The 27,366-nt window shown below is 36.0% G+C and overlaps 1 protein-coding gene across 10 annotated transcripts in view; it reads left to right on the top strand.

Annotated features, from left to right (window-relative positions):
* The window catches only part of DZIP3 (DAZ interacting zinc finger protein 3), a 111,548-nt gene that overhangs the window by 58,949 nt on the left and 25,233 nt on the right, over positions 1-27,366 (top strand). For 7 of the 10 annotated variants that reach the window (XM_046002454.1, XM_046002447.1, XM_046002450.1 and 4 more), the window contains 9 exons: positions 8,050-8,126; positions 9,793-10,410; positions 12,179-12,211; positions 13,125-13,294; positions 14,075-14,119; positions 18,080-18,105; positions 20,490-20,655; positions 22,063-22,158; positions 22,323-22,450. In XM_046002454.1, the coding sequence (XP_045858410.1) occupies positions 8,050-8,126; positions 9,793-10,410; positions 12,179-12,211; positions 13,125-13,294; positions 14,075-14,119; positions 18,080-18,105; positions 20,490-20,655; positions 22,063-22,158; positions 22,323-22,450 (1,359 nt within the window). The remainder of the gene's footprint in view (positions 1-8,049; positions 8,127-9,792; positions 10,411-12,178; positions 12,212-13,124; positions 13,295-14,074; positions 14,120-18,079; positions 18,106-20,489; positions 20,656-22,062; positions 22,159-22,322; positions 22,451-27,366) is intronic. The other 3 variants (XM_046002456.1, XM_046002455.1, XM_046002457.1) reach the window with 3 other exon arrangements.

The raw sequence follows: 27,366 nt of genomic DNA, 5'->3' as shown, positions 1-27,366 counted from the left end.
TTCACAGCACTCACCATAGCACATACCCTCCCCAATGTCCATAACCCCCCTCCCCCTCTCCCAACACCCCTCCCCCCAGCAACCCTCAGTTTGTTTTGTGAAATTAAGAGTCACTTATGGTTTGTCTCCCTCCCAATCCCATCTTGTTTCATTTATTCTTCTCCTATCCCCCTAACCCCATGTTGCATCTCCATGTCCTCATATCAGGGCGATCATATGATAGTTGTCTTTCTCCGATTAACTTATTTCACTAAGCATGATACCCTCTAGTTCCATCCACGTTGTCGCAAATGGCAAGATTTCATTTCTTTTGATGGCTGCATAGTATTCCATAGTATTCCATTGTGTATCCATTCATCTGTTGATGGACATCTAGGTTCTTTCCATAGTTTGGCTATTGTAGACATTGCTGCTATAAACATTCGGGTGCACGTGCCCCTTCAGATCACTACGTTTGTATCTTTAGGGTAAATACCCAGTAGTGCAATTGCTGGGTCATAGGGTAGTTCTACTTTCAACATTTTGAGGAACCTCCATGCTGTTTTCCAGAGTGGTTGCACAGCTTGCATTCCCAGCAACAGTGTAGGAGGGTTCCCTTTCTCCGCATCCTCGCCAGCATCTGTATTTCCTGACTTGTTAATTTTAGCCATTCTGACTGGTGTGAAGTGATAGCTCATTGTGGTTTTGATTTGTATTTCCCTGATGCCCAGTGATGTGGAGCATTTTTTCATGTGTCTGTTGGCCATCTGGATGTCTTCTTTGCAGAAATGTCTGTTCATGTCCTCTGCCCATTTCTTGATTGGATTCTTTGTTCTTTGGGTATTGAGTTTGCTAAGTTCCTTATAGATTTTGGACACTAGCCCTTTATCTGATACGTCGTTTGCAAATATCTTCTCCCATTCTGTCAGTTGTCTTTTGGTTTTGTTAACTGTTTCCTTTGCTGTGCAAAAGCTTTTGATCCTGATGAAGTCCCAATAGTTCATTTTGCCCTTGCTTCTCTTGCCTTTGCATGTTCCTAGAAAGGTGTTGCTGCGGCTGAGATCGAAGAGGTTGCTGCCTGTGTTCTCCTCAAGGATTTTGATGGATTCCTTTCTCACATTGACGTCCTTCATCCATTTTGAGTCTATTTTCGTGTGTGGTGTAAGGAAGTGGTCCAATTTCATTTTTCTGCATGTGGCTGTCCAGTTTTCCCAGCACCATTTATTGAAGAGGCTGTCTTTTTTCCATTGGACATTCTTTCCTGCTTTGTCAAAGATTAGTTGACCATAGAATTGAGGGTCCATTTCTGGGCTCTCTATTCTGTTCCATTGATCTATGTGTCTGTTTTTGTGCCAGTATCATGCTGTCTTGATGATGACAGCTTTGTAATAGAGCTTGAAGTCCGGAATTGTGATGCCACCAACTTTGGCTTTCTTTTTCAATATTCCTTAAGCTATTCGAGGTCTTTTCTGGTTCCCTATAAATTTTAGGATTATTTGTTCCATTTCTTTGAAAAAATGGGTGGGATTTTGATAGGGATTGCATTAAATGTGTAGATTGCTTTAGGAAGCATAGACATTTTCACAATATTTGTTCTTCCAATCCATGAGCGTGGAACATTTTTCCATTTCTTTGTGTCTTCCTCAATTTCTTTCATGAGTATTTTATAGTTTTCTGCATATAGATTCTTAGCCTCTTTGGTTAGGTTTATTCCTAGTTATCTTATAGTTTTGGGTGCAATTGTAAATGGGATGGACTCCTTAATTTTGATTTCTTCTGTCTTGTTGTTGGTGTACAGAAATGCAACTGATTTCTGTGCATTGATTTTATATCCTGACACTTTACTGAATTCCTGTACAAGTTCTAGCAGTTTTGGAGTGGAGTCTTTTGGGTTTTCCACATATAGTATCATATCATCTGCGAAGAGTGATAGTTTGCCTTCTTCTTTGCTGATTTCGATGCCTTTAATTTCCTTTTGTTGTCTGATTGCTGAGGCTAGGACTTCTAGTACTATGTTGAATAGCAGTGGTGATAATGCACATCCCTGCCGCGTTCCTGACCTTAGCGGAAAAGCTTTCAGTTTTTCTCCATTGAGAATGATATTTGCGGTGGGTTTTTCATAGATGGCTTTGATAATATTGAGGTGTGTGCCCTCTATCCCTACACTTTGAAGAGTTTTGATCAGGAAGGGATGCTGTACTTTGTCAAATGCTTTTTTCAGCATCTATTGAGAGTATCATATGGTTCTTGTTCTTTCTTTTATTAATTTGTTGTATCACATTGATTGATTTGCGGATGTTGAACCAGTCTTGCAGCCCTGGAATAAATCCCACTTGGTCGTGGTGAATAATCCTTTTAATGTACTGTTGAATCCTATTGACTAGTATTTTGGTGAGAATTTTGCATCTGTGTTCATCAAGGATATTGGTCTGTAGTTCTCTTGGTTTTGGTATCAAGGTGATGCTGGCCTCATAAAATGAGTTTGGAAGTTTTCCTTCCATTTCTATTTTTTGGAACAGTTTCAGGAGAATAGGAAGTAGTTCTTCTTTAAATGTTTGGTAGAATTCCCCTGGGAAGCTGTCTGGCCCTGGCCTTTTGTTTGTTTGGAGATTTTTGATGACTGTTTCAATCTCCTTACTAGTTATGGGCCTGTTCAGGTTTTCTATTTCTTCCTGGTTCAGTTGTGGTAGTTTATATGTCTCTAGGAATGCATCTATTTCTTCCAGATTGTCAAATTTGTTGGCGTATCGTTGCTCATAGTATGTTCTTATAATTGTCTGTATTTCCTTGGTGTTAGTTGTGATCTCTCCTCTTTCATTCATGATTTTATTTATTTGGGTCCTTTCTCTTTTCTTTTTGATGAGTCTGGCCAGGGGTTTATCAATCTTATTAATTCTTTCAAAGAACCAGCTCCTAGTTTCGTTGATTTGTTCCATTGTTTTTTTGGTTTGTATTTCATTGATTTCTGCTCTGATCTTTATGATTTCTCTTCTCCTGCTGGGTTGAGGGTTTCTTTCTTGTTCTTTCTCCAGCTCCTTTAGGTGTAGGGTTAGGTTGTGTACTTGAGCCCTTTCTTGTTTCTTGAGAAAGACTTGTACCACTATATATTTTCCTCTCAGGACTGCCTTTGTTGTGTCCCACAGATTTTGAACCGTTGTGTTTTCATTATCATTTGCTTCCATGAATTTTTTCAATTCTTCTTTAATTTTCTGGATGACCCACTCATTCTTTAGAAGGATGCTGTTTAGTCTCCATGTATTTGGGTTCTTTCCAAATTTCCTCTTGTGATTGAGTTCTAGCTTCAGAGCATTGTGGTCTGAAAATATGCAGGGAATGATCCCAATCTTTTGATACCGGTTGAGACCTGATTTGTGACCCAGGATTTGATCTATTCTGGAGAATGTTCCATGTGCACTAGAGAATAATGTGTATTCTGTTGCTTTGGGATGAAATGTTCTGAATATATCTGTGATGTCCATCTGGTCCAGGGTGTCATTTAAGGCCTTTATTTCCTTGTTGATCTTTGGCTTGGATGATCTGTCCATTTCCGTGAGGGGAGTGTTAAAGTCCCCTACTATTATTGTATTATTATTGATGTGTTTCTTTGATTTTGTTATTAGTTGGTTGATATAGTTGGCTGCTCCCACGTTAGTGGCATAGATATTTAAAAATCTTCTTGTTGGACAGACCCTTTGAGTATGATATAGTGTCCTTCCTCATCTCTTATTATAGTCTTTGGCTGAAAATCTAATTGATCTGATATAAGGATTGCCACCCCCGCTTTCTTCTGATGCCCATTAGCATGGTAAATTGTTTTCCACCCCCTCACTTTAAATCTGGAGGTGTCTTTCCGTCTAAAATGAGTTTCTTGTAGGCAACATATAGATGGGTTTTGTTTTTTTATCCATTCTGATATCCTGTGTCTTTTGATTGGGGCATTTAGCCCATTAACATTCAGGGTAACTATTGAAAGATATGAAATTAGCGCCATTATATTGCCTGTAAGGTGACTGTTACTGTATACTGTCTCTGTACCTTTCTGATCTACTACTTTTAGGCTCTCTCTTTGCTTAGAGGACCCCTTTCAATATTTCCTGTAGAGCTGGTTTGGTGTTTGCAAATTCTTTCAGTTTTTGTTGGTCCTGAAAGCTTTTTATCTCTCCTTCTATTTTCAATGATAGCCTAGCTGCATATAGTATTCTTGGCTGCATGTTTTTCTTGTTTAGTACTCTGAATATATCATGCCAGCTCTTTCTGGCCTGCCAGGTCTCTGGATAAGTCTGCTGCCAATCTAATATTGTTACCATTGTATGTTACAGACTTCTTTTCCTGGGCTGCTTTCAGGATTTTCTCTTTGTCACTAAGACTTGTCAATTTTACTATTAGGTGACGGGGTGTGGACCTATTCTTGTTGATTTTGAGGGGGGTTCTCTGCACCTCCTGGATTTTGATGCTTGTTCCCTTTGCCATATTAGGGAAATTCTCTCCAATAATTCTCTCCAATAGACCTTCTGCTCCCCTCTCTGTTTCTTCTTCTTCTGGAATCCCAGTTATTCTAATGTTGTTTCGTCTTATGGTGTCACTTATCTCTCGAATTCTCCCCTCGTGGTCCAGTAGCTGTTTGTCCCTCTTTTGCTCGGCTTCTTTATTCTCTGTCATTTGGTCTTCTATATCCCTAATTCTTTCTTCTGCCTCATTGATCCTAGCAGTGAGAGCCTCCATTTTTGATTACAGCTCATTAATAGCTTTTTTGAATTCAACTTGGTTAGATTTTAGTTCTTTAATTTCTCCAGAAAGGGCTTTTATATCTCCAGAGAGGGTTTCTCTAATATCGTCCATGCCTTTTTCGAGCCCGGCTAGAACCTTCAGAATCGTCATTCTGAACTCTAGATCTGACATATTACCAATGTCTATGTTGATTAGGTCCCTAGCCTTTGGTGCTGCCTCTTGTTCTTTTTTTTTGTGGTGAATTTTTCTGCTTTGTCATTTTGTCCAGATAAGAGGATATGAGGGAGCAAATAAAATACTAAAAGGGTGGCAAAGACCCGAGAAAAATACAGTTTAACCAAATCAGAAGAGACCCCAAATCGTGGGTGGGAGAAAGGGGATAAAAAGAGGTTCAGAAAAAAAAAAAATTTAAAAAAGAAATCAAAGAAAAATATAAAAAAGAAAAAAATATATATATATTAGATAAACTAGTCAAAAAACGTTAAAAAGAAAAGGCTAAAAGTTTAAAAACATTTAGCAGAAGAAGAAAAAAGAAAGAAAAAAATTGAAAAAAAAATTAAATTAACTGCAAGACTAAAGAATCATGGGGAGAAAGCCATGAGTTCCGTGCTTTGCTTTTTCTTCCTCTGGAATTCCACTGCTGTCCTTGGTATTGAACCTGCTCTCCTTGCTAGGTGAACTTGGTCCTGGCTGGATTTCTTATTGATCTTCTGGGGGAGGGGCCTGCTGTAGTGATTCTCAAGTGTCTTTGCCCCAGGCGGAATTGCACCGCCCTTACCAGGGGCTGGGCTAAGTAATCCGCTCGGGTTCACTTTCGGGAGCTTTTGTTCCCTGAACACTTTTCGTAGAGGTGCGGAGGACAGGAATGAAAATGGCGGCCTCTCAGTCTCTGGCCCGGAGGAGCCGAGAGCCTGGGGCCCCGGGGCCCCACTCCTCAGTGCGCCCCCAGAGAATAGTGCCCAATCACTCCTGTATCCCCGACCTCCAGCCGCATTCCGCGCTCCCCCAGCCTGCGACCGGTTCAAGGTAACCCCGAGCTGAGAGCTCAGTCCTCAGCTCTGTCTCTGTAGCTGGCTTCCCCGTTCTAATACCTGCAAGCTCTGCGACACTCCGACACCCCGAATCCTTCTGTGACCCTGCGGGACATGGGGCCACGCTGACCCCGTGTGGGCTTCACCCCAGTTTAGCCTCTGGAGCAATGTCCCTCAGTGGAACAGACTCTTAAAAGTCCTGATTTTGTGCGCTGTTGCTCCACCACCTGCTGGGAGCCAGCCCCTCCCCCCGGGGTCTATCTTCCTGTCGCTTTGGATTCACTTCTCCGCCAGTCCTACCTTTTTGAAAGTGGTTGATTTTCTGTTTCTAGAATTGCTGTTCTTCTTCTCTTCAGTCTCCCGTTGGATTTGTATGTGTTTGCAATGTTTAGATAAGCTATCTAGCTGATCTCTTGCTACCTGATGTAGTCTCAGCCTGCTACTTCTCCGCCATCTTGACTCCTCCCGACTGCCCTGTTAGTCATTTTATATCTTCTTTGGATTAATATATGCATAGTGTATCTGTTTGCATTTATTTACCTCAACCTACATATATCTGTATTTATAGACAGCATAGGTCTTGCTTCTTTATATCCAACTTGACAATGTCTGTCTGTTAAATTGGAATATGTATTCCATATAAATTTGCTATAGTTATTGATATGGTTGGATTCAAATCTGTCATCTTCCTGGTTGTTTTCAGTTTTCCCCATCAGTTTTATTTCCTGGGTTTTTTTCTTTTCTTGCTTGCTTTCTTGTGATCTAAGACTTTTGATACACATTTTTAACTTTTCTTTAAATTGTGTTAGTCACCATAAAATACATCATTAGTTTTTGATGCAGTGTTCCAAGATTCATTGTTTATGTACAACATCCAGTGCTCCATGCAATACTTGCCCTCCTTAATACCTACCACCACATTCACCCATCCTCCTACCCCTCTTCCCCTCTAAAACCCTCAGTTTGTTTCTTGGAGTCCACAGTCTCTTATGGTTCATCCCCCTCTCTGATTTCCCCCAATTCACTTCCATTTTTAACTTTTCAAAGTCCATTTTCAAAAACTGTATCACAGAGCATGTATGAACCTTATCATATGTTTCCATTTCTTCCCATCTTTTGTGCTATTATTGTCATGTTTTATTTCTAGATATAAATTCCATAATATATTATTACTTATAGTTTAATTTTTTTCTGTTTTAAATTTTATGTACATTTAAGCACTTATGTTTTTTATCCTTACCTATACATTATTTGTGTGATGCATTCTTATTATAGTTTTTCCATTTTATTGCTATAATTTTATTATATGGCTGTACTACTTTAATTACACTGGTAGATATATGGGTTATTTCTGAATTCCAGTAGCAACAAGGCTATGATGAAGATGCTTGGACATGTCTCCAAATGTATATGTACAGAAAGTTTTCCAGAATTTATACCTAGGAGTAGAACTGGTTAGGCCCTCTGTCCTTATCTTCAACTTTAGTAGGTTTTGCTGTACTGTTTGCTACAGTGGTTTTACCAATTGAACTCCAACCTCCAAAATTCCTTTTACTCAGTATCTTCACCAGTAATTCGTACTGTTAGAGTTAAAAATGTTTCCAGCATAGTGGATGGTTGGCAGTGTTACGGTACTGGAGATAAAGTAGTTAACAACAAGCACCATGAAAATCTCTGTCCTCATTAAACATTCTGTGGTGGTATTGTCCCATTTTTGTTTTGTTTTCTGTGGGAAAGTTCATCTCAGTGCCAAGTCTCAAGTTTCTCATCTGTTTTATGGCAACATTTACCTAGTGTTTCATTTATTTAATAAATTTTGCTACTTTTAACCTCATTTTTTTTCTAGTTATTTATATTGCCATTATGCTGGTTTCTTCGTTGCTGCCTTCTTTTCTTCTTTTTATATCACTAGTCATTGAATGAGTTGAATTTCCTTGGAATAATGATTGGTAGAAAGATCTTATGTTGGAGGGGGGTCCCAACCAAGCTATAGATTTGCTGTTTGTTTTTTTTTTAACAATGTTTCTGCTGCCATACAGCCCTTTTACAAATAAGCTAGTCACATGATTTTTTTTTTTCTTTTTTGGTGTGAAATCTAGCAGATCTATTTTTCTCATAATTCCAATGAAAATGACAATGTGGGGTTGTCATTGTTGGTGCATTTTGTTTGTTCATCACATTTTCTCCTTTGTTTTTAAGTTTTTCCAGGAGAAGGAGGAAAAGAAAGTGCCCACTTAACTTAGCCATGCTGATGCCAGAAATCTTGACTGACTTTGTTATTAACTATAACTTAATTTTTTTCTACTTGCAGTTATAAAAAGTTAATGTCTCTGAAAATCACTGATACTGATATACGACCGAAGATCAGTTTAAAATTTAGTACAAAAGGTACTGTTTTATTGTTCTATGCCTCCTCTTAAAAACTGTATTAAAAGTTTTGACTTGTTCTATACAGTATCGTGCCATTAACAGCCATGTGTTTATGTTTGTCATTCACTGGGCTTGGGTTTACACTAAGTAAGCATCACTTGGCATAGGCTGGAATTCATGGATAGAAATCACCAGGTGTGTGGGTTTTATATTACGTTGGCATCCTGTAGAGATGTTTGTTAGGTCTAGTATATAAAACTGTCTCTACCCAGTAAGATTGGACTCCAGCAGGTGTTACCTACCAACATCTATTCTTGTTGCATTCCCTATTAATAGAGCTAAAATTTGGGGCTCAAAGCCAAGTAGTCTAAACTTAGGTGCCAGCTGTTCAGCAGTATGCTAAGAAATGCCAGCCACTTAGCACATGGATACTTCTGGGCTCCTACTCCCATGAAAGAATAGTTTGGTGCCAGTCCTTCCTGCTAGGGGGAAATGAATGTTCTTGATCCCAGTTATCGTCTTATTTGGCCACTGAGAGAAAGCTCCTTGGGCCATTTGGTTTGTAACCTTGCTGGCCTCCACAGTGTGTCAAGTACATCAAACAAGAATATTAGTTTTAAAATGTCTCAAAACATAGAATCATGAAGGATAAAATAAAGCTTCATTTTACAATAAATACATATTTGGATACTTACATAAAAATATACCATCATATATCAAGTTCTTATTACTTTCTAATTCATCTCAGTCTACTTTCTTTCTTTGGAAGTGCTGTTAAACCAGAAAAATACGAAGTAGTTCATTCTCATGTTTTATTCCATTTCATTGATGAAATATCTTAATAATAAATTTAATAAACTTAGTCGTTAATTTGTTTTTTGAGAGGGTAAGAACATCATCATCAGGTCAGTGTGTCTGAAACTTTAACATATATATTTAAATCATCTGGTGATTTTGTTAAGACGTAGGTGCCATTTCAGTAGCTCTGGGTTGGGGGTGGTGGTGGGAGGGATGCTAAGATTCTGAATTTCTAAGAGGCTCCCTTACGGATGCCACTGCTGGCCTGTGGACTACACTTCCAGTGGTAAGGCATTAAGTCACTTTATGTTTTTTGATAAAGCTCTGTACTGTCTAATGTGGTAGCCACTAGCCATATGTAGCTATTTAAATTAATAAAAATTAAATATTCAGATTCAGTTCCTTTGTCAAAAAAGCAGCATTTCTGGTGTTCAGTGGCTAGTAGACCAAATCTTAAGACATTTTTATCTTTAAGAAAGTTTTACTGGACAGTGCTGATTAAGATAAAATGTAGTTGCTTAAATAAAGTATAATTAAACACTGGCAGTTACCATTCTTGAGAGTCTTCAGAATTTTCAAAGGCTTAATACTTTTTATGCCATTTGGTTGCTCACTTACTTGAACAAAACCCTGGATGGTTGAAAGGCTTCTGTGTGATTAGTCTTTGTGATTACTTTTGCTTTGGAATATATTGTTTTTGTTGGGATTTTTTGATAGCTAGACAGCAGCATGCTTATTGAGCACTGGCTATGGCAAAGCACTGTATTGTACTTCATTCTTTTGGAATAGTCCCTGTCCTACAGGAGCTTAGGATTGTAATACAAGAGACCACATGGAAAAAGAACGTTAATGTGAAATGTTTTGACTTCTCAAAATTCATTTTCAGATGAAATGCCTATCTTCAAACTTGATTATAATTATTTCTATCACCTGCTTCATATAATTATCATTTCTGGTACTGACATTGTCCGGCAAATATTTGATGAGGCTATGCCACCCCCTCTTTTGCAAAAAGAGCTTCTTATACACAAGAATGTGCTGGAACCCTACTACAACCATCTTTGGACCAATCACCCTTTGGGTGGAGCATGGCATCTGCTTTATCCCCCAAACAAGGAGCTACCACAGTCCAAACAGTTTGACTTGTACCTCCTCTTAGCTCTCATAAAGCATTTGAATGTATTCCCTGCACCTAAAAAAGGCTGGAATATGGAACCAACATCTTCTGATCTCTCTAAGTCTGCAGACATCTTGAGGCTGTGCAAATACAGGGATATCCTCCTTAGTGAGATTTTGATGAATGGTCTCACTGAGTCACAATTCAATTCAATTTGGAAAAAAGTTTCAGATATTCTTCTGCGCCTCGGGATGAAGCAAGAGGATATTGAGAAAGTGAAGGAGAATCCCATTGAAAATATCTCCCTCGATTACCATCAACTGTCCATCTACCTAGGCATACCAGTACCAGAAATCATCCAGAGGATGTTATCCTGCTATCAACAAGGTACAAAATAATTACTTACTTCACCCGGTAAATCTTCACTGAGTATCTGCCATGTGCCAGACACAAGGCTAAGGGCAGGAGATTCAGTGAATTCACATTCTTGGGAGGATAGACTCATCAAGAAACTCACAAAAATCATAGTGCTAGAAATGTTCCAGAATACCATGGGAAATCCTACCCTAAGAGAGTCCAAGAAAACCTTTCTGGAGAGTGTAATATTTAAGGAATTTTTAAATGACATGTAAAAATTAGCCCAGTGAAGAAGATGGAGAAGGACATTTCAGAAGGAAACAAGAATAAAGGTATAGAAACATAAAAATGTATTATAATGCAGGAACTAAAAAGTTTTGCCTTATTGAGATCAAAGTAGGGGAAAGTTAACAATTCAAGAGGATTTCTCTTGACTTGTTGAGTTTTTGTTTTCAGAAAGGAATTGTTGAAGGTTATCACTACTATAAAATTAAGGAAACCATGGAAAACAGGTTCCATGTGTTTCAAGGATACCCTTTTAGATACCAGGGGTATATGTTTTCTCCTCCTTTACAGCAGAACCATGTTATTTAGTTTAAAAGTTTGATAGTTGTCCATTGGCCATGCCCATGTGTAATTTAAAACAAACAAACAAACAAACAAATAATGTTTATTCAAGTATTCAAGGCCAGCAGTAGCCCTTCCCGGACATTGTCTCTTGATATAGGAATGACTTTTTATCTCCTCTTCAACAGCTTCTCATTTGCTATCACGGAGAGTTGAGTTCAAGGCATCTCAGCATCACTGAAACCCATACTGTGCTATTATGGATGACTTTACCTAGTCCCAGGTTATTAGTTGTATTACCTAGTGAGCAGCTGATGACCACACTAATACTATGTAACCATGACTTACTAGGTTTCTAGTAATTGCTGAACTGGTCCAGATTTTCTTCAGAGATAATTGCTAGGGCCCCAGTAACAATCCTTTTACACAGGTTCTGGGATACCATTATGTTTTCCTGCTGAAACTTTAAGAGCTTTCTTTGAGCATAAAAGAAGAAAATGCTGACTTTCATGACATGAGAAAGTCATGCAAGAACCCTTGACTTAAAATAAGAGACTTTTTTTTACATTTACTTTATTGAGATTTTTAATAACAAATGAGAATAAAGGTAAATATTTGGGAAATATTTGAGCACTAAATAAGTTCAAAGCATTTCAGGCAGTCTGTTCTCACTTTGGTAGACTGAAAAACTTCCAAAAGTCTTTTTAATAGAGACTATCCTAGTATCTTCTGTCTCTTTCCTAGTAGTTATTACAATTGTTATTTTCATTTGTTTGGTTAATATCCTCTGTTCCCACTAAATCACCGTAAAGGTTGTTTTATTTCTTTATCATTCAATATCTTGAGCCAAATAGGGCCTGATGCATTGTAGGTGCTTAATAAATATTAATGGGCAAGAAAGAGAGAAGACCAATCAGGATAATTCATATTGCTAAAAAAAAAAAAAATGCTCAAACTTTCAACAGAGGTCTACTTCATAATTGACTATTATTACTTCATTACCTTAGACGTCTTAAATTATAAGAATGTGCATTATCTATTATGAACTATAAAAATTTTGTTTTCTTTTTCTAAACATGAGTTTATAACCTCATGTTATAATTAGCTACCAGTTAGTTATAAAAGTAATTGGTGCAGTGTAAAAATCTTCTGACTTTTCTTAGTCCCAGTCAGATATTTTTTGGTTGCATTTGCAGTTGTACATCTTAATTTTTTTCTTTATGTATCATAGGAATTGCTCTACAGTCAATAACAGGCAGTCAACGTAAGTATGTTTAAAAACAAAGTGCCTGGGTGACCTTTCAACTTGGGACAGCTAGGGGATACTTATAGACATTTTACTTGGTCAGATAAACTGTATGATAAACTATAATTGTTTGTTGTTATAAGCTTGGAAAATCATGTGGTCATATTACTGCTGGTCAGCTGAATGTAGTATGAGCCTTTTTACTTTGCTTTGGTCTTAGTGCATGTGCTGCAGGATTTACCCAATATAGTTTGTTAACTTTTTAACACATTGGACACTTAGACAGGCAGAAATGTCGACCTGCTTGCTCTACCTGCTCATATATGCTACTCTTTAGCTTATATAGCTTTTATGTGGTTAATTATCCATTGTCAAACTATATACTCTTTTTGCCAAGTGGTGAATTGCTGATTTTTTTAATTTCCATTTTTGTACTCTTTGTGCGTGTGTGTTTTTTTAATGCAATTCATATTGTGCAAGTAAAATTATACATGAGGAAACAACACCATGGGTTTTGTTTGGAGTAAAATTATAATTAATCAATAAAAATGTTTAAGTTAGAAATAAAGACTGTTCATTATCCTAAAATTATACTTGTTGCAGTATTAAGGTCAATGTCAGGATCCTCTAAAACTTAGTATTTAGGGTCGACTTAAGTTCTAGATTATCTAATATTTAGAGTCTACTTAAGATAATAGTAAAGTATCTTAGCATTTGGGTTTGTACTGATTGGTTCTAGGCTAGTATCTGTGCCTATCTGGTTATTGATAAATGGGCATTTCATTTTCATCTAGTAATGGAACAGAGTAAGATGTCTTCTATTTCTGTTCCTGGGATGGTATTTTATTGGGGGGAGAGATAAGTTTATAATAGTGATGAGGCAAAAACTGTATGCAGCCTGATTTTGAGTGTTTTTATTTTTAACATTTAGGTATTGAAATAGAAGAGTTACAGAATGAGGAAGAAGAACTAAGTCCACCCCTCATGGAGTACAATATAAATGTGAAATCAAACCCTGAAATACAGTTAGCAGAAGTGAATAAAGATGGAGCATCAATACCCAGTGAATCTTCAACAGAATCTGTTAAAGATCTCCAGGAAGTATAAGCTCTCATTAATATTTAAATTAGAACTTAATCAGGGCCTTTAGTTTGTTGCATGTGCTATATTTACAGCATCCCAGATGATCTTAGTTTATGTTTATCATAGTGTTTACATAGAGTTTGAATTGGAATGCTGCTTTCCCTGGTACTTCTTCCAAAACCTTTCCTGCCTTAACCTTTTATTTTGCCAGCATTTACTGAACACTTGTTAAGTGCCAGGCACTATGCTAGATTTATGAACATGTTTCTTTATCCTGAGTAATTGGGAGTTAATAGAAAGTAGAAGAAAGCATACTGGGGAATAGAAAAAGAGAGGAAGAAGCAAACAGGGATTTTCAGTGCCATTTGCACAAGGGTCGAATTAAAATCATGCAGGTTGGAATCTCTGTATTTCTTCAACAGTTATTATATGGTCACTAAATTACTCCTAGACTTAATTTTTCCTCTTATGGACTTGAATATGTTGATTTTTTAAAAGTCCTTTTCTCCTTTGTTCCTCATGCATGCACATATGCAAATGAGGACCTCTGAGCTTTTTTCCTATAGCCTATTCATTGATATGTTATCCCTTTATAGATAAATGAATTCTCAAGAGCAGGAGACTGAGCTTAAAATCAAAGTGGAAATGAAAATAACTTTCTGTAGAATCTAGGAAGAGAATGTGATATTTAATATTAGAAGATAAAAGACTTCAGTGGTTAGAGGAAATATATTTTGCAAAATAACTTATTGTGTAGTTTGAATTGCATATTAATTGATTTTTTTTTTTTTTGGTCAGGTTAAGAGTAAACCAAAGAAAAAGAAAAAGACAAAGAATAAAAAGGTAAGTGACTGTATTAGCATTATAATAGAGGTATGTCTAATTATGAACACTTAGATTTAATACATGGATTCACTGTTAGAACTTAAAATTAATTCAAGTAGACATATAGCATAAATGACTTAGAAATGTCAATAGTTTATTGAATATGTGGCTATAGAGAAGTCTATATATATTAGATCCTGATTGATTTAAACTCACAGTGTATCCTATTTCACTTGCCTAAATCATAATTACACATTTAAATATACAAATTAGAAACTGAAGTAGTTATTTGGAAATTTCACTAATTTCTGCATACCACTCTCATTTAAAAAATGCCTACTCAGTGTTTGAAAAAACTGCTTCTTATCATATTTTTAGTGATATATTCAGATGCATTTTTCAAAACCTTAATAAATGTTGATTTTCTTTTTTGTGTCCAAGACTCTCAACAATGCAATAATGTACAAAAATGGTACAAATTCAGGAAGCTTTATTCATTCCTTTTCTTTATTTTGCCAGTTACAAAATAAAACAACTTCTTGTTACTGTCTATAGCAGTTTTAGCAAAAAACTCTTAATTGCTTGGAAAATTACAAAGGAAAGTTGAGTCTTGGTTTTGGCTTAATTTTTTATTTAGCTATGACTATATTTCTGGGGCAATTTTGTTGTTGTTGTTCAGAGCAAAATTGAAGGGAAGGTATGGAGGTTTTCCATATATCTCTGGCCCTCACATATGAATAACTTTCCTCATATCAACATCCCCCAGCACAGTGGTATATTTGTTACAGTTTGTTAACGTACATTGACGTATCATGATCACCAAAGTTCATTTACAGTTTGGTTCACTCTTTATGTTTGTAGATTCCTATGAATTTGGACTCAAGAGGGTTTTTTTGTTTGTTTTTATCAAGTATAGAGCTAACCATTATGCTTTGCAAACTTTATAGTGAAAAAAAAAAAGTGTTATTTTCTGGCCTGAAACATCTACTTAAAATCTAGATGTACTCTGTAGATTACATAATAAATTCAGTGAGAATATTTGCCCAACTACAATCTGGTAAACCCCTATTATCTAGTCTTTTGGGAGTATATACAGATTTTAATCATAAATGAAATTTAACACAATGAAGGGAAAGTTATAAAACACTTTGGTGAAGGATAAAATAAAGTTATTTATGCTCTGATCAATAAAATATCATTATCATTTCCATATTTGTAACCAGCATTTATTATGACTTAGCATTTCATTCAAAAGTTATTTTGAAAATTAAGTTATATTTTTAAAAGATGAATAAGAAGACTTACTTTTCAAACAATGAATGTTGGAACACTACATCAAAAACTAATGATATACTATATGGTGACTAATCACATAATTAAAAAAAATTTTTAATGAATAAAAAAATGAAATAAATTTAAAAAAGAAGGCTTCTTTTTAGGCAATTCTTGTATGACAAAACACAATCTGGCCTGTTATTTTAGCTGATATTTTAAAATTTTTACCAAACATTAATAAATCCCAGGTCTAATACTACATAAAGATGGCCAAGTAAATCCACAGCTGTCAGACCAAAGGTACATAGTTTGTTTCTTCCAAAAAATTAAAATGTGGTTACTCAGATTCTCAATTTTAGTTAAATGTAGAAAGTCCCACTTTTATGTCAAATTGAAATTAAACAGGGAGTAAACACAAATGGAAATAAATGTAAACACAGCCCAAAACTTCACAAGCTAGTAATATTGAAAATACCTTATTAAATGTCAGGATTCTTTTTATTGTTTATAACAACCTAAGCTTTTTTCTCCAATTTATTTTGTTAGAAGAAGTTGAGACACTTTGAAGATAATTTTATCAAGATAAGATTTGGACATTGAGAGATCTTATGTCTTTTTTATCTAAATTTTAAAGTATATGACCTAAAAATGCTGAAATTTTTACATAGAACTGTTTTACAGAAATTGTCCTATTAGTATACTTTGTTATTGTAGGTACAAAGAATTGTCTAGTTACAGTGTAAGCAACCTGTTGTAAAAAGCTAACTCAATCACATTTTCTAATCGGGAGTTTTCCTCATGAAAAATTCTGGCAGAAATTAGCTTGTGTTAAGCAGAATAAGAACAAAGTCCCTATGAATGAAGATGTGTCCTCTGTTAATGATTTGTTTTGATTTGTTTTGCAATATCTCTACCTAACATTGGTTGAAGTCCTACAAAGATCTATTAGAGATTCTGGAAGAATATGATAAAAAGTAAAATTTGTATGGCAAATAGAGGGGACAGTACAGATAACTTGTAACTAGTAGATAGACTTTGTAGTTACTCTTTCTTCATTTAGGAATTTCGTATTCAGTTTCTAATATATTCAAATTATAAATAACTCTTTTGGGAGTCAAGTAGGTCCTCCTTCCTATTCCCACCTCCCATCCAGGGGAATTAAGGGTTAAGGATAGAAAAGGGAAGTAAAGCAGATGGCAGAAGAATAGAAGCCTTTGGGAAAAAAAGAAACCTGGCAGGAAATAAATCTAGCCCTTCAAATTGGGTGTACTCTCTACAGGAGGGAATTTGCTGAGATGAGTGTCGAACAGACTAATGAATGTGTTGACAAAAAGTTGTCATGGGAAGACCTAAAAAGTTGCAGAAATTAATCAGCTATACTAGGTGTTCATTATGAACAACCAGATGTCTTTCCATTCAGTTATTCAGGTACACTGGAACCAAGGTAGGAGTTGATAATTCTAAATCATAGAATCAGATTGGCACTGGACATTGATCAGTAACTGAAATGCAAAAATTCTCTTAGTATATAGAAATAAAGCAAAACAAATCATGAAATTTGTGAGGAAGAAGACCCTGAAGTTTCTTGTAAATAAGAGGTAGTAGTAGCAGTTAATGCTCTAATTTATATAAAAGTAATTAAACTCTTAATAGAAGGGTAATGTATAAAAGTAATTAATACTATTAATTAGTATGTGTTGTCATTGATACTACCTTTATATAGTATGTTGCCTTTATAATTTTACTTTAATGAACTTAAAATTCAGGGTTTTTTAACATTGTGATCTCCCTAACACTTCTTTTTCTGTAAGATTTCTTAATATAACAGTCTGCTTTTACCTTATATGTAGATTTTTCAAGAACTCTTGTAGTTAGTATAGTAATCCATAAAGGAGAATTACACATACTCTGTCCCAATATTACCAGTAGGTGCAAACACAGCTCCAGTACTTATTTCCAATATCTGAATCAATAATTTTTAAGTTGTCTCATGACTCAGTGGTAGATTACAAAATCAACTTAGTGGGTCACAACTACCATTGTATAAAATAGATAAAATTAGTAGGAATAAAAAAAGCTTCAGAGAATTCATCTCGTAGTGTCTTAGTTCAGGCAGCTGTAACAAACTGCCATGGACTAGGTGGTTTAAGCGACAAATAATTACTTATTTTTCACAGTTTTAGAGTCTGGGAAGTCCAAGATCAAGGTACCAGCAGACTTGGTCTCTGCTGAGGTCCCTCTTAGTCTGCAGATGGCTAACTTTTTGCTGTATCATTACATTGTGGAGAGAAAGAGAGCATACACAAGAGCAAGAGATCTAGCTCTGGGTCTCTTCTTATAAGGGCACTAATTCCATCATGAGGACTTCATAGCATCATCTAAACCTAATTACTTTCCAGTAGTCCTACCTTCAGTTACCATCACACTGGGGAATTAGGGTTTCAGTGTATGAATTAGGGCACAAACATGCACTCCATAACACATATACTATGGTAAAGTTTATTTGGTGGAACTTAAATTTCAGTTTTATACTTATGTATAAAGTTCTGTATATAAGTGCATTTACATTATGATGTGAAATGTATTTTTTATTTTAATTGTGGTCAAAAGAGTTTGAGAAACACTGATCTAAATGCGGTTCACATCACTATGCTGTACAGACATAGTTTATATAGATTACTAATTCCTGATGCTGTTTTTCAGAATAAGGAATCAAAAGAAGAGCAAGGGTAAGTATTTATTTAATCTTTAAATTTTTCTTACTATTTTCAAAGTGTGCTTTGCCAGTATGACACAGCCTTGCCTTGGAAAGTATTTTAAAATAAGAAAGTATAATCCCTTGTCTTAATAACTTAACACTTTTTAACAGAATGATAAAAAGTTCAATTATCATTTACTTTGGGAGAATAGAATCTCTCACCCTTTTTATAAAGGCTACTCAAGAGTCACCCAGTACTAACTGCCTTTTTATTCAAAGACTAATTTGGATCCAGCATAGAAATCTTTTAAAATATAGTCTAGATTGTGGTTAGCCAAATCTAAATTTAGGTAAGATTTAACCTTAAAGAACAGATCATTATTTGCCCTAATGGCCTCTTTTACAGAAGAATTTGTTTTGATTTGGTTTGTTTAATTAACCCACAGCTTGTTGTTTTTAATCCCAACTGTTAACCATAAATTTTGAACCTTTACACTGGCAATCTTTTAGTGTCTGAAGATCATTGTTATTATACAACTATGTGATTCATAACAGTGCATTAGAGGATGGAAGTAGGGGAGACAGTAGTGAAGAAATTCATTATAACCACCAAAAAGTTTGTTAATTGAAATCGATAACTTTAGAAAATTCACTGTGAGGACATAAATTATTAAGATATCTTTAAAATGGTAGCAAGAACACATTTTAACTTTAAGGTCCTCACTTGTAGTTGATATTTCCTCGCTGATAATGGAGTGATCTGGTTGGTAAGTAAATGGTTCATCATCTAAGATGGGTTTTCATGCTCTGTGTCAAGTCAACAAATTGAGCAAAACAATACTAGAACAATAGTTTTTTGATTTTTGGTTTTTTCCAGTCAGGTCTAGGTGCCATAAAAATAACTTACGAAAGAGTGAAACAGTGCTGTCAGTCATTCTGCTTATTTTACCTAGTGGACCCAAACCTGAATTATTATCAAATTACCCAGGGACCTTTGTTTTCGTATGAGAATTTTCAAATATGTATAAAAGTAAAGAGAATAATATACAACTGCATTAATATATGTAACTGTTATCCTGATTCAACAATGACACTGTTTTTCCACTTTTGCTTCATATTTCCCTTAACATTTTCTTCTTCTTTTTTTTTTTATTAACATATAATGTATTATTTGCCCCAGGGGTAGAGGTCTGTGATTAACAATTTTCTTTGTTGAAGTGTTTTCAGTCCTAAATTTCACGTAATTTTACCTCTACATGGTTCAGTTTGCATCTTACAGATATGAACATTTTCCTATATTATCACAATCCTATTAGTAAACTTTAAAAATTTAGGAATAATCTTGTGGAGCTTTTAAAAAATACAGATTTTTCTATGTATTTACAGTTGCTGGGGTACCTGCAAAAATAATAATTTTAAAAAAGCTCTTCAGGTAATTTGAAAAATTAATTGGGTTTGGGAACCAGTGGTCTACACAAGCAATTGATTTCACTGAACTTTCCAAAATGTTTGAATCATTCTAGAATACCTTAGTGATACCTAATGACTATTTTATAGTGTTTCACAAGTTACTGTGCAAGCATTAGTTGCCTGTGCTTTCCAGGTCTCAGTACCTAAAAGAAGTAGTAATGCATCCTAGAGTTATCTGTTTTCTTTCTATTCACTAATCAAGTCATTTATTTTACAAGTAAAAGTACTATTTCTTGTTATCATTTAATGAGATTAAGAAGGAAATTTATAAATAGTAGGCCAGTTTGAAAGTAGAGTAGCATGCATTTAAACTTTTAGACATGGTTATAGAACTGAGTTAATTGTCATTGCATTTATAGTATTTTCATTCTTTTTTTAGTGGTTTTCTAGTTACTGAACTCCATATTGCTGCAGTTTCTTTCTTTCTTTTTTTTTTTTTTGTTAAGTCCTATTCTCAAAGAAACCTCCATTTTTAAATCCACTTTATGTTGCTATTTGCAATCCTCTATCTAAATGTACACTGGACCTAAACAATGAAATTAATCAAATTAACCAACCTACTTGTCAAGAATGCTAGGATGATAAAATAATACAGCAGAGGTGGAAAGGCTTGTCAGTATTTCCCAAAGTGTTGTTTCCCTAAAAGTGACTGGTGTTAACAATTATTATTTGAAAAATGAACTCCATGGTGTCCTAATTCTTGAAAACACTAGGATGAACAGAATAAGTACCTCAATTGAGTGCTATCTCATATATGCTTAATAAATTCATTATGAATCATCAAGAGAAATACAGAATATGAGCATGGTTTAAACTTTCTTTAGCCATGAACCCTTCTAATGCTGAACATTTCATGAGACCAATACAATATTTGGGAAGCAATGGCTTAGAGGAAAAACACTCAATCATGATAAAAAGATTACATTGATTATGTCACCACTGTAGCCCAAATATGATAGGAAAGGAAGAGCAGTTGAAGAAAGAGCAAGTAAATCTACACCCAGTCAGTGGATTTATGAAAGATGATGCAAGTGATATTCAAGAGGATTCTGCAACTGAAGACAAGTTCTATAGCCTGGATGAACTGCATATTCTGGACATGATAGAGCAGGTAAGTCTGACTGAAAGAGGTGCAGCTCTCCCTTCCTTCTTCCAGAAACAGTTGTTAACCTTTGTTTTTCCCATTACTCTGAACAGCGTGTCAGCCTGTGGTCTGTGTGGTGTTTTTGAGGAGCAAATAAAAACAGGAAGGACCAGGGACAGGAGTAGATAGAGGGAAAAAGAACCTTAGGAGCTGAAACTTTTCTCTTTAGCCCTCAAACCATTTCCTAGTTTTAACTATTAAACAGTGCAAAATACAAATGCGTTCCTTGTGAAAGGTTTTCAAGTACCACAAGGGAAAAAAAACTTGGCTTAATCCCATTGACTTAATTTGTAAAACTAAGGTGCTTTCATTTTTAAAAAATTAAACTGGTTGTAGACGTGACATGTCTACAGAAATATTAATGTACAACAGTGGTTTGTTTTGTTTTGTTTTGTTTTTTCCCCTCTTTGGTTCCTTTCCTAGTAGTAGTCACTGTTGGTAATGATGTACATAGGTATGTAAGTACTCATGAAAGTGATTAAATCAGATAAAGCACATGACTTAAAAAAATCACTTCATTTAAATGAGAATTCTGTACTAAGGTAATTTAATGATCATTTTATGATAAGGTAATTTAATGATAACCTGTTCCATAATATGTAGGAATATTGATTGTCTAAGGGTACATTTAGTAAAAATCATTCCCTGGCTGATAATTGCCATATCTCATTTCCTCTTTCCAATTATAATAATAGGATACATATATTTTAACTGAAATGACATGTTCTTAGCTTTGGATGTCAGACTAAAGTTTAAATATAGGACCTTTGGTTTTCATTCAATAGCTATGAGGGCTCCAAAATACAATAAAAGTATGACACACATTTTGGAAAATGTTTATACCTTCATTTATTCAAAAAATATTTAGCACTTTATATCAAGAACTCTGCTAAGACATGGTCCCTGTGATCATAGTGTTTACAATCCAGTGGAGAAGTTGAATATTAAGCTAAGGTGGTACTGAGTAATAATTAAGTGTTTGGGCACTTATTGCTGCCTGAGTTAGAATTCAGGCTTCTCCACTTTCTTTGTAACCTTGGGTAAGTTACTTAACTCAGTTTTATCTCTAAAGTGGGAATAATAAGTGCCTATCTTGGAAAGTTTTTACAACAACAAAGGCATTACCAAAAAAAGCTTAAAAATATGGTAACTGTGCAGGTAATATTATCCAGTGGTAGTAGCAGTAGACCAGTAACTGTGGGATTATTTAGTGAATGCTGTAATTGGGGAGAAGTGGGTTTATCAGAGAAGTGATGTTTGCATAGAGACATAAAGCATGAATAGGAGTTAGATGGCAACTTTAAATCCCCTTTAACTAAAGAATTAGTGGTTTTTTAGAGAAAATAAGGCATTCATATTCCATTTGCTCATTAGGGCTCAACCAGCAAAGTAACTGCAGAATATGGAGAAACAGAGAAGGAAAAGCTTGCTCGGCAGAGGCAACTTTATAAATTGCACTATCAATGTGAAGTAAGTCCTTTTGCCATTCTATCTGAAGCCAGTCAGAAGTAGCTGAAATGTTCAATTTAATGGTAGTTTCTTTTTTTTTTTTTTTGAAGATCCTATTTTTTTTTCTTTTAATATGTGGTGACTTGAACAGAATTAACTATGAAGTAACATTTTTCATTGATCAGGATTTCAAAAGACAGTTGAAAACAGTGACTTTTCGGTGGCAAGAAAACCAAATGCAGATTAAGAAGAAAGACAAAATCATTGCATCTCTGAACCAACAAGTGGCTTTCGGAATCAATAAGGTTTCTAAGTAAGTGCAAATCTGTTGATAACAGGAAATTCTGGATTTGCTCCATAATGAACACGATCTTTAAAAGATAATCCCTGTGTAGCCACTAGGTGGCATTATAACTACACATTAAGAACTGCCAACTATAGGCCTGCACTTGCTTAAAAACCAACTGTATTTTTGCCTTGGCAGCTGGATTGAGAAATAAGCAAGTGCTCACTCTATAAATCAAGCTTTACATGTATTAGCTGAACAAGTGTGATTAGAATAGAATTACATGAGAAAGATAATTAACTTTCAGGTCATGATTCTAATTTACAAAAATATGACCAATGATTTGGTGTTTCTTTATAGCATGTGAGGAATACGTTTCTCAAAGACACCCATGAAATCATTTGAATGCTTTTTTATGTTGGTCTCTCAGAGTTTCTGTGTTAAGACCAAGAGATTAAAAATGAATCAAATTTCTGAAGACTCTTCCCTTCCAACATTTTCTTAATACTCTTAAATAGTAAATACATAAGACTAAAAATTCTGACTTAATAAGGGAAAATGAGTGTCTCATTTTATTCTTTTTGTACTAATCACTGTCTCCAATCATATCAGTTGAGATAATAACATGATTTGTAACATATTATTTTTTATATTTTTATTTTTTTTTTATTTTTTTAAAGATTTTATTTATTTATTTGACAGAGATCACAAGTAGGCAGAGAGGCAGGCAGAGAGAGAGAGGGTGGGAAGCAGGCTCGCTGCTGAGCAGAGAGCCTGATGCAAGGCTCGACCCCAGGACCCTGAGATCATGACCTGAGCTGAAGGCAGAGGCTTAACCCTCTGAGCCACCCAGGCGCCCCTGTAACATATTATTTTAATAAATAGTAATAAATAGCTACAGGATACCAGTTGTCCATGAAGTCTAATTTGAAATCCATGAGTTCTTAGACTGCTAATAGGGAGAATAGATAAGTTCTAGGGAATATCTTAGAGTAAGGAGTCCATAATATTAATTATGAAATTGGAGAAATATTTGGCAGAGACAGGTCTTAAATTTTCTTCCATATATGATGTCCTCCAACCTTGAAGAAATTTGGGGGAAAAACTGGGTGCCGTAGTGCTGGCAACATAATCTCAGTTAAAAACACTTTGGTTTATCCCTGGTGGAGTCAGAGAGATCCATCAAGTTCAAGGAGGTGAGGACCTAAGATGGTTTTGGCAAATCTAAGCTGGCTACAGTCACTTAAAAATCCATACTTTGGGGTTCAAAACTTTGTCTTTTGGCTTGGATGGCAATGACCAATCCAAGTATATGTTATATAATATCAGTGATCAGAAAAGTAATGTCATCCATGCAGATGAGCTGCTGCTTCTCTCCTTTACCATCTGAGGATATCCTTCCTCAACTCCGATAGCTGACCCAGGCACTCTTTGTATGCATGAGACTACAAACATACTATTTTAGGGGACACATATGTCTTCATTTAAGGAGCATTCACCAAACATTTATCAGGGGCTCATTATGTGAGAAGAATTATGTAAGGCACATGTAGAAGATACCAAGACATGTCAGACATTGTAAGCTAATGGAGAATACAGATTAATTTGTTAAAATTACTTAAAACAGAGGAACTTCTAGTTCTACCAAGAAATAGTATTTTTCCTTGCAAATCCTCTTGCTTAAAATTAAAACACCTTGACTATAACACAACAAACAAGCAGAGAAAGACTCTAAATGGCAGATGGAAACAAACTGTCTAGAGACCTTGGTACATGAGGAATGATACGACAGTGACTTTTTGTTGTTGCCTCCCATATATCCTAGACAGGGTACCGAAGAAATCACCAACCTGAAACAGCCAACTGGTAGGGATAAAGCTTTGAGAAAAGCTTATTGTCTCTATCCAAAGGATCAGGAAAAGAGAGAAGTAACAACAGAAAGCCTTTTTGGCAGTATCCACCTATTCTAGCCAAGCACCAATGGTCCCATACTACCTAATGTGTTCCTACAATGGCAGATAGCAGCAACCAGGTTTCCTTGCTGGGGTAGTATCAGCAGTACTGAGCATCCAGCTGGTCTTGCATTCCCCACCAGACAAAAGCAGATAGTGTTCCGGTTACCAGGACAGTATCGGTGTGATCCAGTAGCAAGCCAAGCCTGTACCTCTGCCTAGCATCAGAGAGACTTAGGGTAATCTGAGGTGGGACTGGTCAATACTAGGTTTCACCTCTACCTCCTCATGGGGAGCTGAGTTCCTACCCCTGGGGCTGGTTGGCACTATGTTTTCTCCCCTCTTCCCAGCTGATGCCAGAGAGGCCCAACATGGATCTTTTGCTCTCCACCCTGTAGCAACAAAGCAGTGTGAGTCAGCCCTCTGCTTTCTGCTTCCCTGGTATCAGTAGGGCCCAACAGGAAGCTGATCTTATACAGAGGCAAAAAGCTGAGTGAGTTGGTGTCCCAATTTCTTGGGAAATGTCAGTGGGACCAGAGAGAGACTGAACTTCTACACCATTCATCTGCCTTGAGGCAGAATGTCAGTGTCCAGTTTTGGTGGGATGTTGTTAGCAGGGCTGAGTGGGAAGCTAAACATATACACCCACTTAGCCCTCACACTACACAGGGGGGGCTTCCCGCTAAAATAAAATAAAATAAATCCAGAGTCTCATAATATCCAAAATACCTAGGTATACAAAGAACTAGGACAGTCACAACATGAAATAGAAAAGACAGTCAACAAAAGACAACTTTAAGATGATTCAGATTTGAGAATTGTCTAACAAAGATTTTAAAGCAACTACCATAACAGTGTTTCAGCAAGAAAATTGAATTCTCGATAAACAAATGAGAACCTAGGAAATTTTAGCAAAAAACATTTTATAATAAAGGATGGAAATTCTTTTTTTTTAAATTTTTTAATAAACATAAAATGTATTATTAGCCCCAGGGGTACAGGTCTGTGAATCTCCAGGTTTACACACTTCACAGCACTCACCATAGCACATACCCTCCCCAATGTCCATAACCCCACCACCCTCTCCCAAGCCCCTCCCCCTGGCCACCCTCAGCTTGTTTTGTGAGCTTAAGAGTCTCTTATGGTTTGTCTCCCTCCCGATCCCATCTTGTTTCATTTATTCTTCTCCTACCCCCCTAAGCCCCCACGTTGCATCTCCACTTCCTTACATTAGGGAGATCATATGATAGTTGTCTTTCTCTGACTATTTTGTTAAGCATAATACCCTCTAGTTCCATCCACGTTGTCACAAATAGCAAGATTTCATTTCTTTGATGGCTGCAATATTCCATTGTATATATATACCACTTCTTTATCCATTCATCTGTTGATGGACATCTAGGTTCTTTCCATAGTTTGGCGATTGTAGACATTGCTGCTATAAACATTTGGGGGCATGTGCCCCTTCGGTTCACTATGTTTGTATCTTTAGGGTAAATACCCAGTAATGCAATTGCTGGGTTGTAAGGTAGCTCTATTTTTAACTTTTGGAGGGACCTCCCTGCTGTTTTCCAGAGTGGTTGCACCAGCTTGCATTCCCACCAACAGTGTAGGAGGGTTCCCCTTTCTCTGCATTCTCGCCAGCATCTATCATTTCCTGACTTGTTAATTTTAGCCATTCTGATTGAAATGCAGTGGTATCCCATTGTGGTTTTGATTTGTATTTCCCTGATGCTGAGTGATGTGGAACACTTCTTCATGTGTCTGTTGCCCACCTGGATGTCTTTTTGGCAGAAATGTCTGTTCATGTCCTCTGCCCATTTCTTGATTGGATTATTTGTTCTTTGGGTGTTGAGTTTCCTAAGTTCTTTATAGATTTTGGACACTAGCCCTTTATCTGATATGTCATTTGCAAATATCTTCTCCCATTCTGTCAGTTGTCTTTTAGTTTTGTTTACTGTTTCCTTTGCTGTGCAAAAGCTTTTGATCTTGATGAAGTCCCAATAGTTCATTTTTGCCCTTGCTTCCCTTGCCCTTGGCGATGTTCCTAGGAAGGTGTTGCTGTGGCAGAGATCGAAGAGGTTGCTGCCTGTGTTCTCCTCAAGGATTTTGATGGATTCCTTTCTCACATTGACGTCCTTCATCAATTTGAGTCTATTTTTGTGTGTGGTGTAAGGAAATGGTCCAATTTCATTTTTCTGCATGTGGCTGTCCAATTTTCCCAGCACCATTTATTTGAAAAGGCTGTCTTTATTCCACTGGGCATTCTTTCCTGCTTTGTCAAAGATCAGTTGGCCATAGAGTTGAGGGTCTATTTCTGGGCTCTCTATTCTGTTCCATTGATCTATGTGTCTGTTTTTGTGCCGTACCATGCTGTCTTGATGATGACAGCTTTGTAATAGAGCTTGAAGTCCAGAATTGTGATGCCACCAACTTTGGCTTTCTTTTTCAATATTCCTTTGGCTATTCGAGTTCTTTTTTGCTCCCTATAAATTTTAGGATTATTTGTTCCATTTCTTTGAAAAAAATGGATGGGATTTTGACAGGGATTGCTTTAAATGTGTAGATTGCTTTAGGTAGCATAGACATTTTCACAATATTTGTTCTTCCAATCCATGAGCGTGGAACATTTTTCCATTTCTTTGTGTCTTCTTTAACTTCTTTCATGAGTACTTTATAGTTTTCTAAGTACAGATTCTTAGCCTCTTTGGTTAGGTTTATTCCTAGTTATCTTATGGCTTTGGGTGCAAATGTAAATGGGATCGACTCCTTAATTTCTCTTTCTTCTGTCTTGTTGTTGGTGTAAAGAAATGCAACTGATTTCTGTGCATTGATTTTGTATCCTGACACTTTACTGAATTCCTGTACAAGTTCTAGCAGATTTGGAGTGGAGTCTTTTGGGTTTCCCACATATAATATCATATCATCTGCAAAGAGTGATAGTTTGACTACTTCTTTGCCGATTTGGATGCCTTTAATTTCTTTTTGTTG

This window comes from Meles meles, chromosome 4, assembly GCF_922984935.1.
Source record: "Meles meles chromosome 4, mMelMel3.1 paternal haplotype, whole genome shotgun sequence".
NCBI classification, from domain to species: Eukaryota; Metazoa; Chordata; class Mammalia; order Carnivora; family Mustelidae; genus Meles; species Meles meles.
This window is presented reverse-complemented; position numbering and strand designations above follow the sequence as displayed.